This window comes from Engraulis encrasicolus, chromosome 7 (assembly GCF_034702125.1).
Source record: "Engraulis encrasicolus isolate BLACKSEA-1 chromosome 7, IST_EnEncr_1.0, whole genome shotgun sequence".
In the NCBI taxonomy this organism is placed as follows: domain Eukaryota; kingdom Metazoa; phylum Chordata; class Actinopteri; order Clupeiformes; family Engraulidae; genus Engraulis; species Engraulis encrasicolus.
Genome location: NC_085863.1, coordinates 8,123,968 through 8,135,086, shown reverse-complemented (window position 1 = coordinate 8,135,086; position 11,119 = coordinate 8,123,968). Strand labels below are relative to the sequence as shown.

The 11,119-nt window shown below is 42.0% G+C and overlaps 1 protein-coding gene across 1 annotated transcript; it reads right to left on the bottom strand.

The window, feature by feature from the left end:
* Window positions 1–1,688: 1,688 nt before the first annotated feature.
* guca1d (guanylate cyclase activator 1d) lies at window positions 1,689–7,825 on the bottom strand. Its single transcript, XM_063202765.1, has 4 exons — window positions 7,299–7,825; window positions 5,531–5,680; window positions 3,692–3,779; window positions 1,689–2,867 (listed from the first exon to the last, which is right to left on the bottom strand). Exons 1-4 carry the CDS (start codon window positions 7,491–7,493, stop codon window positions 2,728–2,730), a joined length of 573 nt encoding a protein of 190 aa, XP_063058835.1. The 5' UTR covers window positions 7,494–7,825; the 3' UTR covers window positions 1,689–2,727.
* Between the last annotated feature and the right edge of the window lie 3,294 nt (window positions 7,826–11,119).

The following is an 11,119-nucleotide window of genomic DNA, read 5'->3' as shown; positions in this document are numbered from 1 at the left end:
TACAGGTATTCACTAAAAGATGCATACACAATATGACGTTACAGTACGGTTATCAATGATGTCTATGTTTTTAAAGGTGCCATATGTAGAAGTATTGCCAGAACGGAGTCAAACTACTGCAAAGTGCCGTTTCCCTCTAAAATTGAGGAAAAATAAAGATAAAACAAAATTCTAATTAAGTTTGAAAGCCGCAAACTTTCTGGAAAAATGTTGAATTAAGCAACTTTGCACAACTCCATTGACAAATGAAGGACTGTTCTTGGATTCCATGCCCTATATGTCATACATATCACACCTTTTAATGTCTGATCAATACTGAAAATATCTTGCATGTATGGAAAAGCTGCGGGAAAGAATATCAATACTATAATATGTTGTGCTGATCACATTTGCTCATCAATCCCGACATCAGGATGTAGAGAGCCAAGGAATCTATCAAACCATCAGAGAACAGGGGTGCAAAAAGAGCAGCTACAAGATGGTTTGGTAAGACTTTATTTACAGGTTCTACATAAGGGTGTCATGTAACTGGCACATTGTCAGGAACATTAATGACACATTGTTCATGTTCATGACTGATTGTGATAATGTGTCATTTGTTTTTTTGTAATGTCAATTGGACATTGGGTGTCATGGCAATCCAAAAACCAAATGACATATTATGGCAATATGCGCAAATATCAAACATTTGTCATTAATGTTCCTGACATGGGTCATATCATTCTTATGACAGTTATTTGACAACCTTATGTAGACCCCTTCAAATAAAGTGTTACCAGATGTTTAAAGTGCAGGTTTCATAATTCATTCCTCATTTCATGAACGGTTGGCATGTGGAGAGTTTGAATTGAATTGAATTGAATTGAATGTTTTGCCCATGCTTCAGATGCTCCCAGATGTGTCCACCAATAATAAAATGATGCCTGGGGACTGAAGGAATACCAACATCGTTTAAATGATTGGCCATTTTTCTGAAATTTTAGGAAGTAATTTGAAAAACATTATTTTTCACATAATAATCTCATTATGGATGAGATGCATTAACATCCATTTTTATTTAATTTCATTTGTATTGATTGGTGATTGGTGACATGAGGTTGGCAGTCTGCCACCTGTGAGCCAACGTGAACTCAACAGTTCGATCATCTGCACGACACCACCCATGTGTGTTCTCACCTTCTCAGCAAGCAGGTGCACCTGCATGTGTGTGTGACTGTGCTAGTTATATAACCAGCACAGTACAGTACAGCAACTGTCACCAATCTCTCCTTGGCAGGCCACACCTGCAAATGTTCTCCATGATCTCAGCCGGTCTTAAAAAAGCCACCAGGACAGCGAGTCGATTGGTGCGCTGGGCCGGCCTGCAAGCCCTTGACTGCTTGAAGTCCTTAACGGCATTAAGAGATCAGGAGTGAGCCAATGAACGGCCGTGACCTCGGGCCAGGTCACATCGCGCCCTCAAGGCTTAGCTTCAGTGACATCGGGTCTTTGTCAAATGTCGGTTGGGAGAGAATTGGCATTCCTGCTTTGCATCCGTTTCTCTGCTCATCATATCACTGTCTGGGTCTAATACCGTTGACCTAATCCTCCATGTTTGTACCAATACTGTAGACTGTTATCATTGCAGTTTCATTGCTGCTCAAACTCAAAGCCCTGTTCAATTGAGAGGTAACGGAACTAGCAAAGCTTTCAAGCTTCACACTAAAGTGCACCTAACTGCTCTCTTCACTGAGTCACTTTGTGAGTGGGTTATCAGGTGCCCATCAGCACTATCGGTTTTAGGAAACGGGACCTTCAAGGCAATAAGTCTAAATTTCCTATGCTCAAGAGATATAGGACTGTGTGCATATCAGAACTGCAACTATTATAGTGTGTAGAATTCAAATATATGCCATACAAAGTATACCAAAACTATAGTGAAGTAATGTTATTTTGCTGAACAAATCAAGCTAATTGCGTTCTGGATGGTGAATGCAAGATGCTATGTTCAAGTACATTCACATGCCACAATGGGTTATGTAATCACCTTGCAGGTAAATGTCAATCCCTGCGTCATCGGGACGCTCGAGTCAATGTTCCTTCCGAGGAGCTGAGCCCTTCCTGAAAAAGCTCCACCTTGCTCGGCCCAAGTGTCCTCTCCTCTCCTTGTCCTGATAGGCTGTCCTTTTCAACCCTTTACTGTGACTTGTACGCTTCATTTATGGGATCAGCAATGAGCCTCTGAGGCCGTCCAGCCAAGAGGCACTCCTTCCTCCAACGTCCTAGTTCACATTCAAGCATATCCTTTCTTCAAGGGACGAGAGGAGAGGTCCTACTGTTGGAACCACTTCTTTTTTTTCTTTTTAATTACCCCTTCCATGCGCATACCATGCAACCTCCATGAGACCTCCAAGATGATGTGTAGGGGGTTCGTGGAGATCTTGTAAGGAGCAATCGTGGTGCAGTCAAGGACACATGGAACAAAAAATCAGTGGCTTCTTCTGTTCAATCCTGGGGCTAGATCTAATGTTGTTTACATGACGAGGGTGTCGTGATGAAATAGGCTCATTTTGAGTTTCGTATCTCTTCTATGCATACGTTGCATGCATGTACAGTTCCATAGCCGGCAGCCACGCATTCACAGCTCATCCTCAGCTCATTTTTTTCATTGTCATTCAATGTCTGGCTTTGGGTTGGTGTTACTGGAAAGAAAAAAAATCTAGTGTTTATTGAAGGGACAAAAGGTGTTTAGTTGTTGAGCTTCTTCTGCTTGCGTCCCTCCACGATGATGAGTAGCACTGGCGTGAGGTCCATCAGGTTTTTCAGCATCTCCATGATGTCGGGGTGGAGCCGCGCTCCCTCAATAAACTCCTCGAGTGTCAGTTCACCTGAAGAAAGAGCAAATGCAAATGCCATCAGTCATAATGGGGCAGAAATTACCTGATGGTTAGGGCACTGGAGATGGGATCGCGCGCTTGCTTATCAGTAGTGTTGCACCGATACCAGTATCGGTGGATTGGTGGATCGGCACTAAAATGGTGGTATCGGTATCGGCGAGTATCGGGCGCAAAAAATGGTATTGGTGCAACACTACTTATCAGTTGGCATAATGTGGGCCAACTTCCCAGACCCTCATCCATTTACATTACATTACACTTAGCTGACGCTTTTATCCAAAGCGATTACAATTATTGTTTAGGTGCCTTGCTGAAGGGCACACCTCAGCCATGGATGGAGGTGAAGTCAGAGGTCAGGTGGGATTCGAACCGGCAACCCTCAGACTGAAAGACCAACTCCCTAATCACTATGCCACAGCTGCCTGTCCATCCATGGCTGAAGTGCCTCTGTGGAAAGCACCCTGCAGTGTTCTAGCTAGCAGCTTTACACTGTAACTTGTAATCACTTTGGATACAAGCATCTGCTAATTGCAATGTAATGTAATCAACAGTGATTAAGCCAGTGAGATGCTGATGCACCCCAATTGTATGTATTCATTTACATAAAAATACATATGAATACTGTGTGTACTCCTTTTTATGTGTGTAGACATAATGCATAATTGCTTACCAATACAAACACAACAAACAGCAATGTAATGTTGTTGTAAACATACACATTGAATACCAATACAAACTAATTTAGTCCAGGTCTTTGCTCCCCAAGTAATGCGAGAGTGTCATGTTGAGAAATTGGTTCAGGTAGCCACACTCACCTTCTCCGTTGACGTCTATCTTTTCATATATAAGGGCCACTATCTCCTCAGGAATAACATCACGGTTTCGGGTGATATCTTGAATGGCCTGTTTTAAAGATAAAAGTGGGGGGAAATGTTGTAGACTTTTATCAACAGCATTTGACTTTATTTGACATACATACAGTGTTTGCTCCAGAATATTGACCAGCATATACATCACGTCTTGACAAGTATAGTATGGCTTGGTCCTTTTCAAATTGGAACTTGTGTGTACTAACTCTTAATGATACGTATATAACGGTTTTAGTTTCTGTAAAGTGTGTCCCTTAAAGTAGGTCAGACATAGGAAAAGTTTGTAAGGATTAAACCAGTCTAGGTCAGATTAAATCTTCCATTCTAATTTCCTCCACAGACAGGGCACCACTTCCTCCTCTCCCCACATTGACGACATCAACCTGATTTACCAGATGGACAAAACCTACTTTTGATTCATGCGGTCAAAATACTCATAGGGAGAAGATATGCACATAACTAACTACAAATGATTCATATATGGACAATGCAGTTCTTCTATGGCACATACTATAAAAGTGGCATATTCCTCATTTTCCCCATATATAAATAAGTAAGGCACACATACACATTCGATGTTCTGCAACATATAAACATTGTATATAAAATGTATACATATAAACATTGTGTATGGAATGTGTAGTGCTTACTTATATGGCACATACTATAAAATTTACACATTTCTATGTATCATCTCGTATAAGATTTGTATATCCATGGTAGTTTTTAATATATCTTTTGCTTATGGGTATGGACAGATAACTCCAAACATGTGTGTACTGGACATAAGGCAGATGTTGGCCACAGTTGTTCAAAGGGAGACGTGTGTATCTAGATGACATAATAATATTCACACACGACTGCACAGCGAATTTTCAGTGTTAATTCAACACTTAGAGAGTCAGATCAAAATACACTCCATCGACGAGAGTTCAGTTTGACTCCTTAGCGCAGTGGTTCTTAACCTTTTTTCTTAAAGCACCCCCTTACCTCTGCCAAAGATAAGCCGCGCACCCCCAACCCAAACTTCAATACTTTTTCAGTGTGTACACAGGTGTAGAAGTGATTAATTACAATAATTCTTGCTTGAGACACTGATCAATATCTTAATGCCTTTACATGGGGACCAAAACATGTATTAATTTGGTTTTGATTTAGCCAATTATAATGTTTGCAAGCCAAGTTTTAGTCACAACCTCAACACAAACAAAATTCCGTGCAACCCCTGAAATCTCTGGCACACCCCCAGGGGGTGCCCGCACCCCAGGTTAAGAACCACTGCTTTAGCAAATGAAGAATCGACCCTCCTCTAAAGAGTGCATTCGGTCCTCCTAACTCTGTAAGTGTTGAATAAACACTGTAAAATATACTGTGTGGTCAGGAACTGTCTTGTGTCAGTCTGCTGTCTGCTTCACTCTCTTTTTCGATGCTTAGCATAGGCTCTAAGATATCCTTTAATATGTAATATAAGAAATAATAAGTAATAGTTATATTGTAGAGGCAATACTTCATCTACAATACTACATCTGGATCACCCTTGCACTCCGTTGTAGTAAGTTGATTTGAAGAAGAAGAAAAAAACATCTGCTAATTTATGTCTATCTGACTTTTTCTACTTTATTTAGGCTGTATATGATGACAAAATGTGTACTAAAAGCAATGTATTGTGATTTACTTCATTCGACATCCTCTTTCAAACCTAAAAACCACATCAGGAAAACATCTGTACTGAAAGAGTGTGTCGGGGTATGTGAGGCAGAACCACCTCTCAAGCTGGTTACTTACAGTAAATATTGTCTCCAATTCTTCTTTGTCAATTTTTCCGTTGCCGTCTTGGTCAAAAAGTTTGAAGTACCACTTCAGCTTCTGATTGATCTCGCCCTTTAGCATCAAGCTGACAGCAGCAATGTACTCCACAAAGTCTATGTAGCCGTCCTGGGAGCAGAAAAGAGGAATAATAATGAGCAAAATGAGATAATATAGCAAGCACGTATTTCATGACATATTGAATGCTCATATAAGCCTCCTATACCAGAGATTCTTTAAGTATATAGAGATATGCCAACATAATAGGTTTCTATGGGCACCTAACGTGACCAGGTTCCGGTCTGCCTAAAGGGGCGTGTCATAATACTCCTAGCATTGAATAGAACAGTCCTTAGGTCTGCCTAAAGGGGGAATCCCCCCCTCCCCCTTGCAATAATAGAACCCGGAAACAATGGGCCAATGGAACCTCTCTCTCTCTACTCTCTCTGTCCTATACTGTCCTATACTATATACTTGATGCTCATATAGGCCTCCTATACTGAAGGTCTCATCGAAACCCCAGTTTCTGCATCTGCATACCTGATGACACAAAACACTTCATTAGTCTAATTATCTGGCTCATAGTTCTGTTTCTATGACAACATTGTTGTCAATCTAGTACAGTAGATGAATAGAAATTCACACATACATTCAACTAATTTTTTGAAAATAAAGTCATATCACTTAGGCTGGTTTTCTCTGGTATAAGCTGTGACCACCTTGGACTCTATGAGTTGAAACTATGAGTGTCCTGAGAATTCATAGATAATACCCTTGGAATATGCACACCTCATTTGAATATGCGTTTGTAACCATTCTTCTTTTGAAGATGGAGTCCATATTTAACCCCCACCCTGTATTACCGCTAGTCATGTTGGCTAAACTGATACATCACACTTGGCCCTGTAAGCTGATCTGAAGATGCCTAAGTCCTTAAGTAGATTTCCCTGAGAACAGACCAGCTGAAAATGGCACAACATTAAATCCCCCAACACATCAGAAATCAAAATGCAACATCCACTTGAAGGTTACTCACTGGAAGATGGTCTTTTTTTAATTTAGCATTAAATTCACCAATTAAAAAGTATGCATTAAATGTATTTTCCCAGTGTTGGAGTATCATCATTGTGTTCTCCTGTTAAGGAGGATGAATAGAACATGAGTTGGCTTCAGAACATCCTACAAACTGATGGAATGTTTGCTCTCCTCTGCTTAACTATTACCACTACTTACTATGCAACACTAACTTCAGTTTGGAAGGTTGCATGCTTCATCTCTCAGTCCAGTATTTACAGTAACACTTGATGTTGTGTTATAAGATAAAACCTCATGGGGTCTATGTCCCCTTAGCGCGGCACTATGGCTCTCTGTAATGTCATAGCAATGTTGTTATGATGTAGTTAAGCATTTTCAGCAAGTGAATAGGGTCGCCGGCAACCCCAGCTGCAGTAAGAGGCTACCAGCATCAACCATACCTATTAATAGCACACTGAGCCGCTTCATTGCAGTCTACATCTACATATCCAGGCGTCTTGGTGGCTTTAAGTGTCTCGATGGCTGCTTTTCTTGTAGTGTAATAATGTAGCATTTCCTATTTCTTCACAACATCAACCACATCTCCAAACAGCACACTGAAGCGTCTCAGTGTCTACATTTCAGATCTACATCTGTAGCCATCCAAGCATCTTTGGCTCGGGTTGAAGCCTTGAAGCCACTGCTTTGTGTAGTGCAGTGCTTCCATCCTTACCCCGTCCATGTCGAAGGTGAAGAAGACTTGGTCCACGTAGCTGCTGGCGTCCTCGTTCATGCCCTGCAGGTCCAGGATGGCCTTGAGCTCGAAGAGGGTGATGAGTCCCGACGGAGACTCCTTCATGAACTTGTTGTACCAGTGGTGCATGTCCTCCGCAAGGATATCATCCAGGGTGGTGTGGTTGTTCCCCATGATGGCGAAACGAAAAGCAAAACGTCAGAATACACCCGGGAACAAGAGGGTCCAGAGGGTGTGTGTGTGTCTGTGTGGAGGTGAAGCTCCTGAAGAGCGGCTGCTAGTCCCGGTAGAGTGTGTAGCGGCGCGTCTCGCTCCTGACCAGGTGCACCATGACAGAGGACCTGAGCTCAACTGAGTGACTGCGGCAAATAGGTTGGGAACAGGATACCTGGGCAGCTAAACCTCTTACTGTGGCGGCCACTTACAAGAGCGGGGCCATTTAAAATAACTCACAGCCTAATGAGATAATAGGCCTGGGTTGGGTTGTCTTTGGCTGGATGGATGGATGGAGGGGGGTGGGGGGAGCAGAGATGTTAACTTGGCAATGATGCATGCCACCACTGGTTAATGAGCAAATGGCCTTGCCAATAATTTGACCTTCCTGCCGTGCCTACCTCACACACCTGTAAATGTGGATTACAGCTCTGAAACAGAGACCAGACATACATTAGGCCTGAATACAATGTGCAGACAATGTATAAACCACATTCCAAAAAAAGTTGGGACACTTGGTATTTTGTGAATAAAAGCAAAAAGCTGCCGTTTTCAAAACATTCAATCCATGCATAAGATGGCCAATAGCAATAAGAACTATTTCTGAAATGTAGAGTTCTGTGAAATCATCGTATGAGTTATGAGATGAGCAAACTGACACTCCAGCAATGACAGCTGTAGAAATGTTGAACAAACACAATGCTTGATTAATGCACATGATGCAGACGTTTAACAGTGTTGCATGTGGTAAAGCTCATTCTAGATGGACACTGAAGACATGAAACTGTCTGATTATAGATAAGAAAATATTTACTCATCATGGAGTCATGCACCCTCCGGGTTACACAGAGGATGAATAATTCAACTTGATTCAGTGATGATCAGTCTGGAAGAAAATGTATATGATGGTGAGGGGGTGCAATGGTGCATGAGTGATGTTCTTCTTGCTCATGTGGAGCATTAAAATGAATGCTGAATAATTCTGTATACCAGTTGTTCTTAACCTGGGGTGCGGGCATTTTAGGGGGTGCACAGAATTTTGTTTGTGTTGAGGTTGTGACCAAAATTCTGCTTCTAAACATTATAATTAGGCCAAATCAAGACCAAATTAAAACATGTTTTGGTCCCGACATAAAGTCATTGAAGTATTGATTAATGTCTAAAGCTAGAATCATTGTAATTAATCACTCAAATCATTTTTTTGTGCGTATACACGCGTAGACGCTTGGGTTGGGGGTGCACGGCTTGTCTTGGGCACCGGTTAGGGGGTGCTTCAAGAAAAAAAGGTTAAGAACCACTGCTGTATACCAATTTTAAACAGCATATCAGTTACCAAGCAGGGATCTAAATTAGCACCAGCCAAAATCTGATAAAACCTGTTTGGCTGGTAGAATAGACCAACTTACTCGACACTTTGACCTATTAGTGCGTGTGTTTGGCTAGTAAGAACAGCATCTACTAGCCATTTTGGCTGGTGGTTAAAAACGTTAATTTTATAGCCCTGCTACCATGACATTATATGTTGGAGCACTGCCTTTAGATATTGCCAAATAATGATGGCAAATTGCATTCGCTACTATGTTCCAACAGTGTGGTTCCATCATAAGAGTACACAGCTGATAAAATAGTCAGTCAGGATATGCCTCATACTAAGCATAACAAAAAGGAAAACACGATAAAGAACGCACCTTCCAGTGGAGCTGCTGTAATCATGTCTCTTAATATAATAATAAATAATAATAATAAAATCATTAAAATAATAATAATGAAATAAAATAATTATCTTTTTGAATAAAACCATGCCATCAGCCATAGTTCAGTTCAGCTTCAGAGAGAGAGAGAGAGTTCTTATTTAGTCTTTAAAGGAGCAAGGTGGTTGGCTCTAGTGTCATAATTATTTGTACGAAATCTGAAGTGCATGATGTACAGTACGTTTATATTGGATCATACTGCATTATTGTCACATCATACCCACTTCTCTGAGCAGGGGAGAGCAGCAGTCAGTGAGGTGGTGATACAGGTAAACAGGGCCTCACTACAGGTAAACAGGGCCGCAGGCAGCTTTAGTCGGCCCTGGGACTAAAGTCATCATAAAACGCCCCCAACCCCCCAGATTCAAGAATGAAGAAGCTTTATTTACGTGTTGCCATGATGGAAAATGTGTGTGTGTGTGTGTGTGTGTGTGTGTGTGTGTGTGTGTGTGTGTGTGTGTGTGTGTGTGTGTGTGCGTAGCATAGTTACTACCAGGGTGCGATTTGTAGGGGGGGGGGTCTTGATATCCCCACTTTTTCTACATGATGTGATCACAGTTCAATGTAATTCCATTGATATTGCTTAAAATCTGAAACATATCCCCCCTACTGGTTTTCCGACAAATCGCACCCTGGTTAGTACTCTGTTATGCTGCACTAGCTAGCACTTGAGGCCCCATAAGGAAGGATGTCTGTCTGCGTGGGAGCGCAGTCCTGCGTGTCCTGGCCCCCTGGGACTGGCTTAGTTGGCCCGAGTCCAGTAATCCCCGCTACCCCCACCCCCCTGTGGTCAGGTCAGGCGTTGCAAAGCCAACCACTGCAACGGCCATAGCTGTGGTGGCTGCAGCAAGTCCTCGCTATGGCTCAATGGAGTCTGCTGATGGGGGGTGGTGGAGCAGGTGGCAGCCAAGAGCCCTTATCACGCACAGGTCACCTACTGCATTGTTTCCCAACCTTTTTCTTCAGGGACCCATATTTTTACCATTGTAAGCTTTGGCGATCGTACGCCCGCATGAGAGGGAGTCACGTGATACGCTCTGTTTCCTATGAAAATTCATTTTAGTTTTCATTTTATTCCTCACTTTGTCTTTGTTCAAACACAGAATAAATGTTTAATGTAGCCCTTAAATGTTGTTGCTTCTATGCATTTGTCATTTATTCAACATGGGCTACATATGGTATTAAAATGAAACCCCTTAAAATCAAGAGGGCTTCGCAACCCCCCGTGGATCTTTGGTGACCCATAGGTTGGGTCACGACCCATAGGTTGGGAACCATTGACCTACTGCATTGGGGACTGAATGGCTGCAAGTCAGGCAGGGGCGTAGCAGCAAATTGTGGGACCGTCAGCTCCAATGGACCCTTGTCTGTGGCCTCTGGCCTCTGTATTGGCCTGGAGAAAACAGTACATTTTTGCAGAATTTCAGAAAACAATACATTTTGGCAGAATTTCAGAAAACAATACATTTTTGCAGAATTTCAGAAAACAATACATTTTGGCAGAATTTCAGAAAACAATACATTTTTGCAGAATTTCAGAAAACGATATATTTTTCTCACTACCAGAGCAGCTGTGCACACCTGTACAGCGCTATGCGGCCTTTGGAGGCTGTGTGCTGTTTCCCTCTGTCTATGACACATTTTTATTACTTCCCTTCTGATATAGTAGGAATGACCACACTTTATAAAAGGTGGACAGAGCAGTCAGTGAATGAGATCATAGGCAAAAAGGAAAATATTTATTCACATGAGAATTCTTACGGAATATGATGGACTAACTGCCTGCAGTCCCAAAGCTGCCCTTGACATGTAACCCTGCATGCCACTGAGGAACCT